Consider the following 18,740-nt stretch of genomic DNA (forward strand, 5'->3'; position numbering starts at 1 on the left):
TGCACTTCATTTTAAATCTGTTTATTAAAACTTGCTAGCATCTTGAGTCAATGTCAGAATCTGGATAAGCATAAGAATCACAATCATATGAATGGCAACAATGTCACTTCTGTTCGTTTGAACAGTTGTGGGCATGTGACAGATTGCATTGTGATTACTGTATAGTGCATAGCATAGGTAATTTGGATAGGTGGGCATGTGATGGACTGCATTGCGATTATAGCATAGGTAATTTGGATAGGTGGGCATTTGAGCCACAGAAGGATTTTAATGTGTATAATGAGTAATGGAAATGGGAAAGAGAAGAGTTAACAAGCTAATGTGCTTGCTGGAGCAATAGTACTAGTGTTTGGGGTATTTTTGTGGCTATGTGGGAGATAGCTCAAGGGTTGGTGCTGAGCTGGAGGGCAAATATCATCGAGTGAGTCTGTGTGTTGAAGACATAGTAGCTGTTGCTATAGAAATTAAATTCTAACATGTGGAAGCATAAATGTGAATGCTGACTATTACTTTGTGTGAATTGGCAGAACATAAATAAAAGTGAAAGTTAAATATATTTATAGAACCAGAACCTTATAGTTTGGCATCATTTAACAAAAGAAACCCGAGTGACAGTGCAGCAGTGCTACAGGGACGTATCAGCCTTCTGTGTCCTGAAGAGAACAAGCCTTCATCAAATGTCGTATCCCAACAGCATAGAAATCTGACCCCAAGCCACCCTTGGGGATCTTCAGTCTGTTCTCACTGACTGCAGCAAAGTGAGCATGGGGGACAAAGAGAGAGTGTGCCAAGGGAGAGGATTGAAAAGGTCAGAGAGCGTTTCCCTGATTCTCTTATCAGCTACTGAACAGAGATGTTGATATTGTCCAAACCGCAGTGTAGGGCTACACAACAAAAACGCATTGTAAAAGCCATGCTTTATTCTCGTTTCATCGTGTCTGTGTGTCTTTGTGTGTATGCACTACGATTGCAGAAATTTTATTCTAAATTTCAGATTTCACTGAGTCACTTTTTTCTCTCACTGTGGCACACTGTCGATCAAACATCCCATCTTTCCAGTCTGGTGTTTCTGCTCCCTTCAAGCTAAACTGGACTCGAATTTAAAATCCCTTTGACTCAGTCACAAATCTGTAAATCCTGCTTTTATTTTAGTTACACAACCCTATTTGACTCCTTAACTTCACAATATGTCGTGAAAGAGAAAGAACTTTTTATATTTTTCTGAGCATCCCAGTTATAGAATGCAACTGAAAAATAAGAAAAATTCAAAACTACCCTAGCAAGCATTGCCTAATGTTGCTCCCCGATATTTATGTTGTTTATTTCTGCTTGGGAGGCATAACAACCTGGGAGTGTTGGATTTGTTATTTATTTTAATTTAAATTTTTTTTAATTCCGACTGTTTAAACTAGATATTTAATGCTTAAGTGTTTTGGATTCAGACACATATTTTGATATTGCAAGATTTTTTGAGAAAACTCATTCTCTCTCTCTCTCTCTCTCTCTCTCTCTCTCTCTCTCTCTCTCTCTCTCTCTCTCACACACACACACACACACACTCTCTCTCTCTCTCTCTCTCTCTCTCTCTCTCTCTCACACACACACACACACACACACTCTCTCTCTCTCTCTCTCTCTCTCTCTCTCTCTCTCTCTCTCTCTCTCTCTCTCTCTCTCTCTCTCACACACACACACACACACACACACACACACACACACACACACACACACTCTCTCTCTCTCTATCTGTCTCTCTCCACACTCTGACGCTCTCTGTTGTCTCTTGGGATGTGAATTTTCAGGGCAATTTCCTAAAGCCCAAAGACACATCCATCACACAGGGATATTGAAGCCGAGTGCAGCACGTAAGTTTCTTTCAGTGCAGGGCCATTAGGCTGCTCTTGAACTACAGGGAGAGAAAAGGGCCAAAAAGAGTTTAATCAGCCATGACATCTCAGAGCACTGAAGCTAGCACTCAAACAAACATGGGACATAACCACTGTAAATTAAAGAACCGTGGAGCAGCAACAATTACAACAAACATCTGGAGGAACTGTGTGTCTGCTGTAGGAATCTGGTCTGAAAAACTGGTCTGTCTCACACTCCTGACAAAACTACACTTCCTAATGGAATTCCCTCTGAGTGTATTTGTGTTTGTACTGTATGTGTGTGTTTGTTTGTATGCTTATCCCTTGTAAATCTGCTCATTAGCTCCAGATGAATGCTTATGTTTGCTTGTCTATGATAGCCAGTCTTGCTCTGGCAGGGCACCAGGTGACACACACATCTGCAAACGGCCAACGTCCATATGAGACATCCAAAATGAAAATAAAATATTTGAGTGAACGATTTAAGCAATGCCAAATGCAACTCATTACCAAAGCAGTGAAGCAGCCAGCTGTGTGTGGGTGGTTGATTGTGGGTATGTGTGTGTTGGTTGATTTTGTGTGTGTGGATATGAGAGTATGTGCTGTTGATCAGTATACTGGTTGATTCTGGAAGAAGTCTGTTTCCTTGGAAACACACTCCGAAACTAAGAAAGTAGAGGGAAACACATCGAGTGGTGCAGAACCTGCATACACATGTGTGGGAGTTTATTATCTATCTAGTTTACTATTGTTTCTGCAGATGCAGTTCTTCTCTCTTGTCTCACTTTACAGCTCTGCTCTCTTTCGCTCTCTCTCCAGCTTTTCTTACCTGTCTCACTCACTCCTACTCTGCTCTCCCGTCTCTCTCTCTCTCTCTCTCCAGCTCTACTCACCTGTCTAACTCACTCCTACTCTGCTCTCCCGTCTCTCTCTCTCTCTCTCTCTCTCTCTCTCTCTCTCTCTCTCTCTCTCTCTCTCTCTCCAGCTCTCCTCACCTGTCTCACTCACTCCTGTTCTATTCTCCAGTCTCACTCTCTCCAGCTCTGCTCTCTAGTCTTAAACTCTCCATATCTACTCTCCTGTCTACCTGTTTCTACCAGTGCTTTTTCTTATCAGACCATGTCCATCTCGTTTCTCATGTCTTATTCTCTCTAGCTCTGCTCTTCTGTCTCTCTCTACAGCTCTGCTCACCTGTCTCACTCACTCCTAGTCTACTCTCCTGTCTCAGTCTCTCCAACTCTATACTCATGTCTTACTTTCTCTTGCTCAGCTCTCCTGTCTTACCTTGTCACTCTCTTTTGTTCTATTTTACTCTCCATCTCTAATTTCCTATCATACTCGCTTGAGCTCTGTTCTCCTGTCTCACTGTCTATCTATGGTTTCCTGTCTTGACTTGTCCATCTCTTTTGTTCTGTCTTACTGTCTCTGGCTCTGCCCTCTTGTCTTAGTCTTTTCAGCACTGCTATCCTGTTTCGATAGCTCCACCTCTGCTCTCTTATTTTACTCTCTCCATCTCTACTCACATCTCTGCCCTCCTGTCTCACTTCATCCATTTCTGATCTTAAACAATCACTGAATCTGTATAGCTTCTTTTGACCAGACTAATGTAATTGTTACAGTAATCTGTTTTAAAGGTTGACCCAAATGATGTTCAGGTCTTTTTGTGTATCTGATCGATCTAGCCGGAGAACTTCTCAGGGTAGTGACCTGATAAAGCTCAGTTGAAGCTCTATTGTGTGTGTGTGCTGCGTATGGTAAGTAGTCTAGCATCTCCAGAGCGAAGATATCTTTCAGGGTTATAAGATCAAGAAGGCAGAGCGAGGTTTGAATGAATTTATGAATCTCACAGTTGATACTCAGAGATCCAATGCCAGAGGATAATAGGTGCAATATGGCCTTTGATTTTTGTCTTAGGATGCAGGCAGCTGTCGGTGGAAGTTTAAGAGGTATTTAAGTTTAATTACAATAATCTATCTTGGAGAGAAAAAAATGAATGTATTTGAGCAGACAGAGCACTGTTGTTTCAGGTAGTGACACTGGAGACTGCTTTCACAGAGAACACCATCATTTCAAGACTTTCAATGGTTATGATTTTTAATTCAGAGAGGTTTGGCAAGGGCCAGAGGTTGTGTGCTTTGTGGACCAAGCTCCCAAGACACTTGGCTGAGGGGATCGATTTCCTCAGTGCTTTTATTTTGATAAAAATTGTTATATCCTAACAGGCTTCACAGGGTAAAGTTTGGTGTTTCTTTGGGATTTAGCACTTCATCAATAGTTAAACATTTGCTCTTCTGTGTTACTTTGTTCAGTTTTTCCTCTGCAGTCGTAACCTCACCAGCTCTGCTCTCCACCCTTCAAATTTCTTTCTGTAACATTTCTGTATCTTCACCTCTCCTTTTCTTCATTTCAAACCCCTCTCATTTTTATTTGTTAAAATGAGATCTTTAAAATGTTAAAACCTCTTTTTCACTTCATATAACTGTTTTCTGTCCAGATATGTCTTGCACTTTTTGATCCAACCGGTTAAACAGATATAACTTCTTGTCTATTCTTTACATCCACATACAATTTGTTATAATAAAAAAAAATATTTAAAAAATTTAAACTGGTGGATTGGAGGAAAGCTTCTTATTTATCCACTGTTAAAAAATAAATAAAGATTAAAACCATCAGATCTAACAAATTCACATTAAAAAAGATTAAAGACTATAATAATATACGCTTTAGTTTCTTGAAACACCAGATGGTGCAGCTCGGACACATCCTCAGTGATGAGGTCAGGGTGAAAGGGGGTTTCAGGTCTTAGATCATCTGGCAACCTCACCCGGACGAACCAGCCGTGGGTGATCATTGCATTGAAGTGGCACACCCCTCTTGATCCATGGCTTCCTCGAGGCTGTTTCCTCAGCTTTGATGATTTTCTTGGTGGCTCTCTTTCCTGCAACCCTCTGATGCCAAAAAGACTGAGTGTGCCACCTCAATATGCTCTCAGCAGGCCTTCCACCAATGCCTTCTACATTCCTCTAACAGAATGAGAAATTTGACCTTCTTACACTTGTTGGCCTCCTCTGTCTGGTTTTCCCACCGGACAGCGAGTTACAGTGGAGCCACTTGCTTAGAACAGTTTGACGTTAAGACCGTGTCTGTTTCTGAAATGATTCCTCCTTCCCTAGGTCAACGGTCTGCTTCCGATGACACGCTGAAGCCAACTTTTTGAGGCCCTGATTTAAATAACTATCTTCCAGGATGGAATACATTTCAGGTTTCAGTACAGCTTCAAAAGGTTTCAATAATAAATAAATAAATAAATAAATAAAGAAAAGAAAAAACAGAGGACACTTCTATAACTGTCTTTCTGTCAGGACCACTGTGTCAAATGAGAATTTATTAGATGATAGCATGCAGTTAGTGTGCGCGGTATGGTTCTGTTTGGGGCAGGAATCCGCGCGCCCGTCCGTGCGCATGCATGGACCAAGCGGGGAGAGCAGCACTAGAAAATAGAATAGACCCCCCCATAACAGAACCATTGATCATGCATAGAGTTTTTTTTTTGGCAAATAATAAAAGAATAAATGGATAAAAAATAATTAAATAATGAGAGAGAGGGAGAGAGAGAGAGAAAATATGTGGAGATTTAAAACGTAAACTGGTACAACGAACATGGGTTCCGGCATGGTGGAGTCGGGTTTGGAGGAAGGAGTTTAAGTCGCAGCAGCGGCGACGCGCTAGAAAGCAGCTCAATGAATGGGAATTTAAATGGTCGGGTAATAGGATGACATAACCGGATTGGTGCGCGTCGTGGACTGCTGATTAACAGCTGATGCACACTTGACGAAGTGGCCTGCCAGAACTAACGCGAAGCTTAATTTTTATTAACTGTTTTCACAACTGGGTGAAAGCATGGCTTTTATAGTGTGTTAAAGCAGAAGCTAAGTTCCTTGCACATCATTGTGTGCACTTTTGCGGTCAGATGTCATGAATCAGCCACAGATTAGTTCATACGTCCCTCAGATTTGCACTTGTTTCTTGCAACTTTGATGAGTCAGAGCCAATAAGAGAGAACACGCTGAACAGGCAAACAAATGAGGAGGTGAGGACCTAAAAGACAGACTGATGAAAGAGCATGCCTGCAAACTACTTCACTCACAAATGTTCTACAGCTTCAAGCACTAATGAAGTCTATATATCTGCTCTCATTAAAGCACTCAAGGCTGGGAATGTGGAGGATTTGTCCTAGATTTGTTTTCCCCAAGAGATACATGAGGTTGGTCTTAGGAGATGACTTCATGAAAACACAAAGATGCTATAAAGCCAAATATCAGTAACATTTATAAAAAGACCTCCAGGTTGAGATTAATGTTTGTGTGTTAATGTTAAGTCAAGGCTAAATGTGTTCCTTTGCACTCTCTTCCCCTGTCAGTCAAAGCAACACTGGCCAATCAAGGGCATGTCTGGGCTTGTGTATGCAGAAGACAGCGCTTTACTCTAAACAATTGTTTGCTGTCCTGTGAATTAGCATAAGCATTGGTGACATATTTTCTTTATGCTCTGTCCTGGGCTGACTTTGTGATATCATTTTTTTTGACATCATCTGTGACTTTGTGCTGATAAACCTTCACAAAGCACAGACACTTTGAAATGAAGTCATCAAATCACCAGTAGCTGCATAAACCATTAATTCTGTTTCTGCTGACTTCTTTTGTTTATCAACAGATAACACAGACTATTAGACCTTTTGTCTGTATAAATACTGCCTGTTATCTGATCATCTCAGTAAACTTTGAAGAGTTTTTCTATTCAGCCACTGTCTCTACGCGGTTCTTTGGTAATCTCTTCCCTGAATTCAGCTCAGAGGTAGCGGCTTTCAGCGCCGCTCAGGCTTCTTCTCCGAGTGAACCTGAAAACTCTGTCAGCTTTCTGGGGATTCGTTCGGGATATAATCAGGTGGAGCAGGTAAAAGGAGAATTCTTCTTTGTATCTGACTCCATGAGGTTATATAGGTAGCAGCAGCAGCAGCACGGCTCAGTCTTCTTCTCCGAGTGAACCAAAAAAAATAAATAAAAAAGATGTGCTCATGTGATTCAGAGGAAACACATGTTTGCTGTCATGGGATGGGTGAGTTAGCTGGTGGGTAGAAATTGTAAAAAGCAAGTTGGGAATAAAATAGGGTCAAACAATCTGTGGACTAATAAGAATAAGAAAATCCCTCGTGCTGAGCGCTATGAGCCGAGCTGCGCAGCACAAATAGCAGCCTGCAGATCTACAGCGCTCATGTCCAGTCATGTTTTCATGTGTTTCTTTTGTTTAAATTTTTTGTTTTGGTTCATGTCTCCATTACCTCCAGCCCTGTATTGTCTCTGCCATAACATGTCTTATATGATCTCACCTGTTTTTCTCATTTGTCTCATCATCAAGTATTTATTCAGTTCACGCTTAGCTTCTGTTGATAACACACATGCAGTTCATGTTCACACTTTCCAGGTTGTTGACTCTCTCTCTGTTCACTCTTTAGTGAACTCTTTTGCCTGCCTTTGTCTAGTCTGTTCGTTGATCACCTAACCTCCAGCTTGTGATTTGGTCGGTGTCGTTATTAATTATTAATATTATTACTATTGTTCAGTGTTGTAATGTAATCTTCGTTACTGTATTTAAGTAGAAATTTCACGTATCTGTACTTTACTTAGCTATTTAAATTTATGTCAACTTTCACTTTTATTCCAATACATTTCCTAGATAAAATGTATACTTTTACTCCGTTATATTTCCTCTAAGCATCTTCGTTACTCGTTACTACAAAATAAATACATAAAATATGTGTGCGACTGCAATGAGGGAGGTTTGGCGAATCACTGCTCCTATATTGCATTACGCATGTCCGCACGCTCTACGGAGAAGCACAGGTACCCGCAGCGTGCACGCGCAGTCAGAGCAGGAGGCATTTATCTATAACGGCGGCATCCAAAAGCAACCAAAAGCAGTGAAATGTCACTATTCTTATTACCAGAGTTGATAGCACAAACAAAATATTAATGCAATATCAATACTAAATAAAAATAACATTTATTGATTTGGTCTTTGTTTTGTGAATATTTGTTTATTAATGACTGCATTCATTGGACACACTGTTTGTAGAGAATGCACACATACATGAACTGATTTGATTCAAGTCTGGCATCATCACATCATGCATAACATTTTGGTTTTGCCATTTAATAATACCATAACTTTTGGCTTACTATATAGTCATATAATATATAATATAAAACTTTTCTTGTTTTAAATTCTCACTGAAGGCTAAAACCCCCTAAAGATGAAATCCTAGAACTGCCCCTGATCTTATGCCTACCGAAAATCACTGAAATTTTACTTTTTAGTTTTACTTCAAATACTTTTAATTCAAATACATTAAATATCAGAAAATTACTTTTGATACTTAAGTATAGTAAATATCAGATACTTTAAGACTTTTACTTGAGTAATATTCTAAAAGGTGACTTTCACTTCTACCAAAGACTTTTTCTAGTACGATACTTCTACTTTTACTCAAGTATTGCTTTCTAGTACTTTATACAACACTGCTATTGTTATTATTATGAAATATTATTCATTATTCTTGTATTTAATATAAACATGATATGGTAGAAAAGTATAAGTTGTTTTGCTATATATAATACGTTTTTAGTTATATAGCAGATGTGTGATTTGTGGACTTTGTTATAAACACATTCTTAATTACTGTATAAAACAGCTGAAGCAGAAATGAATAAATACATTACATAAACAATGAGCCCCTCTGGCCTGAACATAACCTGATCATTACTGATGGCATTCATTAAAAGAATATGGATCTCAGTGGTTCCCTTCTGTTATAATAATATGTAAATGTAACATTCTGTTCTGTGGAGAAATCTCTGTCATTTTAAATTTCTTTTAACTCTGTCACGATGTGTAATTCATTATAAAATGTTGTTCTATGCTTATCTGATCTTCAACACTCTATTAGCGAACAAAGAATTATTAGTGAAAAAAAAACAAGTGTCTAGTCACTATGTCTGAATCTTTCATTCTCCAACTCCGATCAAGCTTTCTGTCAATACCTGAGCACATCCTGGTCTATTAATACCAATAATGGTCTAGAGTAAGGCTTCTATTGAAACATTCAATATGAATCTATTCAAATAAATAGATTTGTGTGGTGTGAAATGTTGCTATTTAATTGGGCAGGGCCCATTATATTAAACCATGTACTCCTTTTCAAATATTAAATTATTACATTTTTCCTCTTAGGAGATCAGGTCTGATGGAGTACTGAAATGCATTATTTAGAGACATCATTTCATAGAGAGAGAGAGAGAGAGAGAGAGAGAGAGAGAGAGAGAGAGAGAGAGAGAGAGAGAGAAATCTTGCATGTCTGTGAGAGTAGTGTTCTCTAGCTATTCGAGGGGTGGTGACAGCTCAAGGCTGGATATACTCAAACAGCTCTCTTCCTCAGCTGGGTGGATATCGCTTAAAGCCGCAAAGTTTTAGAACCAGTCCTTCATACCTCCCTCTATCTCTTTGATACTTTCCTGTCTGTTCCCATTTAAATGGTCTGACATATAACAAGGCACATGCACACTTATACAAACACAACACACACTTAAAAGATGCATGCATACACCAACAGTGAGATCTTTGTATACTCTGAATATAATCACACACTTACTATCGTATCGATCCTATCGTAACTAGAAATGATATGGTCGTCTAGGCACGGTCATTTGTTAAAAATTGGACAAATTTCAGTACATCTGTAATGTATGTTGATGGCTACATTGATGTAGTTGTCGGAAGATGCAAATGATGATGATAACACAGAAAGAAAATGCACGCTCTAACACTGAGACAACCGTACTCTGTCGATCACTAGTAAGACAGATGCGAGGCATCTGCCAATCGTGTGCGAAATTTTTTATATTCTTACAATTTTGTCTCTTCTCTATTGTCCGATGTTAGATTGAAAATTCATAAGAGTATCTGTATATTCATTTAATCCAGGCCCACAGAGTGTGTGTGTGTGTGTGTGTGTGTGTGTGTGTGTGTGTGTGTGTGTGTGTGTGTGTGTCCCAACTAAATGTGTTCCAAAGGTTGCTACAAGAACACAGTGTCCATTTAATGATATAATGGCCAATTTAGCCACGGAAAAGTAACAAGGCCTTATACACAGTCAAACGCACATTGATATAATTTCTTGCTGCCACAAATGCCTTTCATACACACACGCGCACACATACGAGCACACACATACACACTAATAATGGCTCTCAGAGATAAGAGCCGAGAGGATATGGACAGTGGAGGAAGAAAACGGAGATTAGTATTAACATGCAGCAAGGTTAAAGGACGATAATGCAGTCTGACAAACGACTGCTTAATGGTGGTGAGATGAAAACGCTAAGCTTAAAGTGAGGATTAAACTGAATCGTGGCTTCTGAATTACGACTGAATGCGAAAAAAAGATTTTAGGCTAGTAGAGAATAAAGCATTGTAATGTAAACAACCTGATAATACAACAGACCCCATAAGATCTTTATCATATATCATTACTCTACAGTGTGAATGAATTAAAGTGCTTCAAATCTAAATCCCCTCTGCTTAAAAAAAATGTACAGTATATACAGTATGTCACTGAGCTGTACAGGCCTTATTAATGTTCCAATTATTTTCATAAATAATTTTGCACATTGAACAGCATTCACAAGTTTAGTCATTATGTGTGGTATTATTTCATTATATCAATATCTCAGCATGATTAGATGTTGATGGATTATATATAACAGATTCATATTAATGCACTTATTCTAATGCATTGCTGTTACTATAGTAGCAGCTAACTCACCTAGACCTATATAGTAGACATGCCACATGATATGAACATGAACTTCACATGCACTTACCGTGGCATCATGATGTTAAACCTATAGGAACGCTTCGTGAGACCGGTGCCTGAAGAACATGTGGAAACATGACATTTGTACTGTCCATTGAGAAGTCAGGTGACGTAGTGGAGCACGTCAGCAAGACCATAAAAGAGCATCTACAATATGGAATCCCCTGTGTGGATGCTCGATCAGTCCTCAAAGGACTGTTAATTGCAAATGTTTCTCAATGAAAAAGCTCTACTCCTGCTTGGATCTCTTTTTTGGAAAAAAATGGTATGTCAGGCATATGCGCTTGGGTCCATTGTCTGCCGAGGTGGTGCAGCGGGTCCGATCATGGGGGTCACGAGTAGAGGTGTGCACAGCAGATCCTGCACTGAGACCCATGACAGAAACAGAAATGTTCTCCCTGAGGGCAGTTTACATTCTGAAGCATGCAAACATGGGAAGAGACATCATGTCGAGGTGGGGGCTGAACCCTGGGGAATGGTGACTCCACCCACAGGTGGTGGAATCCATATGGCAGAGGTACGGCATAGCAGAAGTGGACTTGACCCACTGTCCTCTACATTCCTCCAGCACCATTGGGGCTTGATGCCTTGGCACAGATTTGGATGAGGCTTTGTCTGTGTGCCTTTACACTGATAGCTCTTCTCTCAGGAGTTCACCAAGACTGAGTCTACCTATTATTTGTGTCTCCTTACTGGCCAGCTTGAATCTGGTTCTCAGACATATTCTGGACGGCATTCCTTGGGAGATTTACATCCGTAGACATCTTCTGTTGATTAATCATCACCAGAGATTTAGAAACTTGTGTCTGGCCCCTGAGAGACACTAGCTAATAGATTCCGTTCCAGAGCTTCCTTTACAAGGAAAATATATAAATAATAATAAATGGGGCACGGTGGCTTAGTGGTTAGCATGTTTGCCTCACACCTCCAGGGTTGGGGGTTCGAGTCCCGCCTCGTGTGTGTGGAGTTTGCATGTTCTCCCCATGCCTCGGGGGTTTCCTCCTTGTACTCTGGTTTCCTCCACCGGTCCAAAGACATGCATGGTAGGTTGATTGGCATCTCTGGAAAATTGTCCGTAGTGTGTGATTGTGTGAGTGAATGAGAGTGTGTGTGTGTGCCCTGTGATGGGTTTGCACTCCGTCCAGGGTGTATCCTGCCTTGATGCCCGATGACACCTGAGATAGGCACAGGCTCCCCGTGACCCGAGGTAGTTCGGATAAGTGGCAGAAAATGAATGAATGAATGAATATTAATAAAATAATAATATACATGCATTCATGGTGAATTAGATGGAGTGTCCAGTGTCAGAACTTCATAGCATTCAGGAGAGTCTTCAGAAGAGAGGATTTTGTGCTTTGTGGTTTCTGTCTTATTAGACTCAATAAAGAGGTGATGATAAGGGCATGACTGTGTAGAGTTGCTGTAAAGTAAGTGATAAAAGGAGCTAACTCGCTTCACAGATAGGGTTAGATGTATTATTTCATAAACTAAAAAAAGATAATCATTGTCAAATTGCCATAAGAACAATAAACAATATAGAAACACATGACACTCTGTTACTCATTATTTTTTAATCAAGCTTATCGTCAATCCGTTTGCAACATACAGTACATTTCTATAGTTCCATCCTCAAGAAAGAAATGTAATATTGTAGACTTATTTAAGCTGAAAGCTTGCCATTCACTTTAGATTACATGTTTGCTTGTTAATTCACTGCTGAGAACATAATGGTAATTTATGCTAGTGTGGCTAAGGGATTTTCAGTGTTATTCAGTGTTAGCACCAAGATAACAGCAGTGGTAATTTACCACATGGTGCTGGAAATGACTCGAAGTGCTGGGGTTCCAGACTAATACAACAATTCGCAATTCATCATCATAATGCTAATCGGTGTTATCAGGCAAATATTCCTAAATTTGCCATCAGCAATTCATAATTGTAGATTGCCTAAAGAGAGAGAGAGAGAGAGAGAGAGAGAGAGAGAGAGAGAGAGAGAGAGAGAGAGAGAGAGAGAGAGAGTAGAATGCAAGGTGTGTAATTCAGGAACCAGAGGACAGGATTATAGGATTATAGAGTCTATTATCCCTATCGAGAGCATTGTTATCTGCTGCTCAATGCTGACTCAGCACAATGTTACAAACCAGTCTCACTAGGTTGCTGTGATGGGATTTGCGTTTGTAACCTTTACAGGAAAAATGCAGCAGGAAACACAATAAAACAGTAATAAGCATACCAAAGCTGGTCTAAATTTTCCAGAAACTGCCCAAATGCATGCTCAATTATACCATTTTGCCACAAGTACAGCTTGACCTGATCTAGCCCTAAACAAACAAACAAACAAACAAACAAACAAACAAAGTAATAAAGTATATATATATATATATATATATATATATATATATATATATATATATATATATATATATATATATATATATATAAAATAGCATTTTTATTTAATTTTATTTTTTCAAACAAAGATGAGCAGGAAGGATTTGATAACTGTAATAGTATACTAGTATACTAGCCAGAACTATTAGATTTTGCCAAAGAATGTACTGTAGACAACTGAGCACCACAATCAAATGGGGTTCTTCTCCAAACGTCCTAAAAATTTGAAAGAACATGATTGTATATGAACGAATGGTTAAATTATGGCATGAAAGCCTTTATTATCACCACTTATACATTACAGCATAGTGGAATTCTTTGGGGAGGTTGAGGTTGGAGCACAGGGGCAGCTATGATAAAGCACCCCTGGAGCAGGGAGGGTTAAGGGCCATGCTCAATAGACCAACAGTGGCAGCATGGCAGTGCTGGGGCTTAAACCTTCAATCAACAACCCAGAACCTTAATCGCTTGACCCACTACTGCCCCCTTTTATTTATTTATTTATTTATTTATTTATTTATTTATTTATTTATTTATTTATTTATTATTTTTATAGGACATCTTAGTCTGATATAACCTTTGCCTTAATAGTAATTAAGAGGCCCAAATTTTGTCTGGCATGATAGTACCCTGTTCAAGAAGGGGGCTCCATGAACAAATGGATTGCTAAGGGTAATGTGGAAGAACTTTAGTGTCCTGCACCGAGCCCTGACCTCAGCCCCACTGGACACCCTCTGGGATTAACCTCATCAGTGTCTAACTTCACTAATGTACCCAAATATCCCACCCCAAACCACCAAAATCTACACTAAACCTAAAGCTACTAAAGGGACTAAAGCATTGTAAAGCAAATGAACTAAAACTCTATCAGAAGTGTTATATAAAAACAAGAAAGCCATTGGTATCTCTGTTGCAAGTACTGTTGCTTTCTTCTTCTTTCTAGAATAGTTCTTTATTTTCTTGATTTTGCACTAGAAATATGGACATTGTGAATCACTCACACACTCACCTGAAGCATATGAAGTTTATGATGATGTGCCAAATACCTCTTGTGTCAATAGGAATGAAGAGAATATGTGCCAGACCACATTTTATACAAAAAGCAGAGAAGAATGGCTGTATTATTTTAATGGAAACGCAGCGTAGTTTTTGAACATCCTGAATTTTGTCATCCAGCCCAAGCTTATTCTATCCCTGGACGAGAAAGAGAAATGCTGGTGTTGCATCTTAGTTTCACAATCTCAATGCATTTTTTTGTCCTGCTGAGTCATTAACTCTGATTTCAGAAGGTTGAAAGCAATTTTCCCTACATGTGTATTTGTGTGTGTGTGTTGTGTGAGAGAGTGAGCAAGAGTGTGAGAGAATTTGTGTGTTAGACTCAAAAAATGTTTTGGATCTTTGCTTAAGTGGCATAATTAGATTTTTAATGAGAATTAATAACTCTATGTCATGCTCCCTCTCCCTCTCTCGTGCGCGCGCGCGCCGCGCGGCGGGCGCAGCGCGGAGACAGGAGACTAGCAGACGGAGACTAGCTAGACGAGCGATCGAGCTAGCGAGCGAGCGAGCGAGCTAGGGAGAATCGAGCGAGCGAGCGTAGCGTAGGCAGCGAGCGAGCGAGGCGATCGAATCTTAGTCTATCTATATATATATCTATCTCTCTCTCTCTCTCTCTCTGCTCTCTCTCTCTCTCGCTCTCTCCTCTCTCGCTCTCCTCTCTATATATATATATATATGATATATATATATAGTATATATATATATATATATATATATATATATATATATATATTGTGGTGGGGGGAGTCGCAAGGGACAAGTTTGTGAGAAATGGGGATCCGTGCGGTGAGGGACAAGGATCCATAAGAAGTGGCAGTCTTTGGATGACAAGGCTCTCAGAAGCAGGGTTTTTGATACTGTTCTGTGTGAATCAAGGGTCAGTGAGGGTCAGGGCTCTGTGAGAAGCAGGGATCTGTGAAGGACAGGGCTCTGTGAGAAGCAGGGATCTGTGAAGGATATGGTCCTGTGTGAAACAGGGATCTGTGAAGGATATGGTCCTGTGTGAAACAGGGGTCAATGAGGGTCAGGACTTTGTAAAAAACAGAGATCTTTAAAGGACAGGGACTCTGTGAAGGGGTAGATTATGTGTAGGTGTGACTGACAGCCTTTTTGTACTTGTCTACTTACATTTCTGTGACCCTTCCAAAGTTGATTACAATTGGTCCTGTACATTTACATAAATGGCAGACACCCTTATCCAGAGCACCTTACATTTTGTCTCATTTTATGATGTACAACAGCAGTTAAGGGCCTACCTCATGGGCCCAGCAGTGGTAGTCCTGGTAGTCCTGGGATTTGAACTCACAACCTTCTGAACCTTTCAACAGTGTTTTTCTCATACTGCAGGCATTTCTCACTCCTGTTTGTAGTGTTTATACTAATATCCATAAAACAAGATTTTCCATAACCGATTTCAATTATGCTAAAATAAAAGGTCAGGTTTCTTTTTCACAATTTTGTAGTAGCTCATTCTGTACCTGTAACCCCATGAGATGAAGTCAGAATTTAAAAAGCTGTCTCAAGTATTTTCATTGTGAAAAATATCATAATAGCCCAGAAAAAATATCAAGAGCTATTTTCTAACTGAGCCAAACAGAGTGCAAGGTAGCAAGTTAGAGAAGAAGGTAGAAGGCAAGTGGGGAATATACATAGATATAGAGTAAGTTTAATTAGATACATTTCATTTTCTATGAAAATTTTAGAGCAGATCTTTTAATTTTTTCATATTAGTGAAACATGCAAGAGCATATTTTTCTGAAATTTTGTAAATTTCCAGTGGAAATACAGCCTAAGGTTTAGGCATAGAATTTAGAGAAGTTAGATTTAGAAGATTCAATTTATGCAGAAAATATCTTGTAAAGCAGATCTCAAATTTGCATTCAAGGTCTGTTATTATATAAGAATAATAAGAATAATAAGAATAATAAGAATTATTTTAATAATAATAAAAATAATAATAATAATAATTATTATTATTATTATTATTAGTAGTAGTAGTAGTAGTAGTAGTAGTAGTAGAAGAAGAAGAAGAAGAAGAAGAAGAAGAAGAAGAAAATTAAACCTAGAGTTTAGTTTATTTTGATTTCAGAGATTTGTTTGGTTTATTTTGGTAAAATGTTAGTTTCAATCTCATGGATCATTCTGCAACAAGAGTGGATTGGTTGAATTTGTCAGAAGAGACACAACGGCATATTAATATATAAATGCAGACATTCATGGGATTAGAGCTCTGGTAATAAATAGTTCACATACAGTATGATGCTTGTACATGAAATGAGAAGATGATAAATAAATCTAGTCTTTAGCCTGCATGGCTTGTTATAATATTCCTGCACAATAAAATGCCATGCATCTAAAAAGTGCTGTTCTTCACTGTTTTAGTGTTGGTAACACTGGGCATACAAAGGAAACCTGTAATATAAAGTAGAATTCCTCATAGCTGATGCATACCAACACAAAAATGCTTTTATCACAAAGTGTCAACGTTCTCACTCTGCAGTCCAAGAAAGGACAAGACGAATCAGATGTGTGGATATGTGTGCTTGCATGTGCGGGTAAATTGATTTTCTCTGTGCAGTTCTATCAATTTGCAAGAGACTCTTAGAAAACAAGCGATGTGCAAGCCTGCACCTGAGATTAACCAAAAAATCAATCCAGGGTAGAGAGGGAGAGGGAGGGGTGGGGGGTTGTCTCACACACACATAGATGCTCCAGGCAAGATCGGATTGAATGAACTAATATTGGGGAAATTGGTTTAGGGTTTGTTCTATTTGTTTGGCTGTGGATGTCCACATCCTGCTCTCAGCACAGCAGGACTGAGTGGCAACAAAAAAGACAAGTGAGGATGGAGAGAGACAGAGAAAGGCAGAGAAAAAAACAAAGCGCAATGTAGCAGTAGGGAAGCAGGACCATGTGTGACTGTGACCTAACAAAAAATGTGCAGTTATCAAAGGATTTTCTTTAGTAGAGCAAACATCACAGCTGAAGTCTGTAACCTGGGAAAAGCACAGGCAGCCAGTGTCATTGTATATACGTAGAAAAAATCTAGGAGAAGCTCAATCATAATGGAATCACAGGTTAGCATTAAAGAGATGAACAGTGAGTGAAAACAAGAGAAGTGAAACAACAGGGTAAAAATAACTAAATTAGTCAAGATCATGCTACAGTCTCGATGAGCCTCTTTGGTTGATCAGCAGTTCTGTTTTTCCACAGAGCCAGAGAACAGGCCCAGGAGGCATGGGGAACCAGGATCCAAAACACACCCAGTGCAGGCTAAAGTCAGGGCTGATGATGGTGAGTTACTCTGGATATATTACATAGTTCTTTAATCTTCTGTGAAATAAACACTCTTATATGAAATGAATAGATGTTTGTGTGGGTGTGTGTCTGTGAAGCAGTGTCTCTGTCTGCAACTGTTAAATGTAGAAGGTAGAGTCAAAATGACATGTAATGTGGTAAATATAGTAAAGATGACATCTCACGTAAGATCTAAGCTCTGTTTAGAGATTGTGTAGAAGTGTATTAAAACCATGTAGTAGATTTGCTGTCACACCAGGAGACAGGAAGACAGACCCAGATACAGGATAGCTTCAAATGAACAGGGTTTAATAAATAATAATACATAAAACAGGAACAAAGACGAGAACTTAACAGGACAAAGGACGGGGCTACACAGACGCATACACCAACGATGATTCCAGGCTGCCGTCGGCTATGCAGCACGGTTAAATAGACACGACGATTAATACAAGGAAAAGGTGTGTAGAGACGGGGAGGAGTAAACGAAGGCAGGGCAGACACATGACATAAACTGACGCACGTGGCCAAAAGTCCGGGCTGAGTCCTGACATTTGCCTAATGTAGCAAGGTTCAGATGTCAACAAATAAGCTACAAAACTGAAGAACTCAAGTAATGAGTCCAAAAGATTATTCAAGAAATGACTAAAAATTTCTAGTATTTTAAAAGGAAATAAAATAATTGTTTTCAGCTGGAGAACTGGCCCGATTGACTCAAGATCTAATTCGTTGCATTTTTTTTAAATTATAAATAACTAACCACTCTTGGGACTAGGCTCAATTTTTTGTATTTTTTCAGTTCACCTGAACAAATGCATTACTGGTGAGTTTAGAGGTTTTCTGACTGTCCATTGTGCAGTTTTTTCTGCAAATTTGAGCTGTGTTGTCATGGTTACAGTTGCTCTGGTCAGCAGCAATTGGGACACTCTTCTGAGTGGAAAAAGTGCTGACATTTTACCTCTGGACTTCAAGAACCCTAATTGCACTTAAGGTTCCTTTGAATAGGTATGCTTAGGGCAATAAACTCCTTACTGCAGAGAGAATGCGAAAGAATGAAAGGGAATGGTGGGGCATGGGGTAAATGTATGAGTCATAGTAAAGTGTAGCAGAGAGCTTAATACCTCCTGAAGCGATCAGTGTAAGTGCAGTACCTCTTAAGTTACACTGCGTTTCTAAAAAGATTATAAAGCCACTAATCC

The 18,740-nt window shown here is 39.3% G+C and overlaps 1 protein-coding gene across 2 annotated transcripts in view; it reads left to right on the top strand.

Moving 5' to 3' along the window:
- Positions 1-18,740, top strand: part of spock1 (SPARC (osteonectin), cwcv and kazal like domains proteoglycan 1) — a 190,673-nt gene that overhangs the window by 96,181 nt on the left and 75,752 nt on the right. The window contains exon 5 of one of the 2 annotated variants that reach the window (XM_027165257.2): positions 17,458-17,538. The exons of the other annotated variant lie outside the window; for it this stretch is intronic. Within the exon in view, the coding sequence (XP_027021058.2) occupies positions 17,458-17,538 (81 nt within the window). The remainder of the gene's footprint in view (positions 1-17,457; positions 17,539-18,740) is intronic. 2 annotated transcript variants of the gene reach the window in all.

The sequence above is a fragment of the Tachysurus fulvidraco genome, chromosome 10 (assembly GCF_022655615.1).
Source record: "Tachysurus fulvidraco isolate hzauxx_2018 chromosome 10, HZAU_PFXX_2.0, whole genome shotgun sequence".
In the NCBI taxonomy this organism is placed as follows: Eukaryota; Metazoa; Chordata; class Actinopteri; order Siluriformes; family Bagridae; genus Tachysurus; species Tachysurus fulvidraco.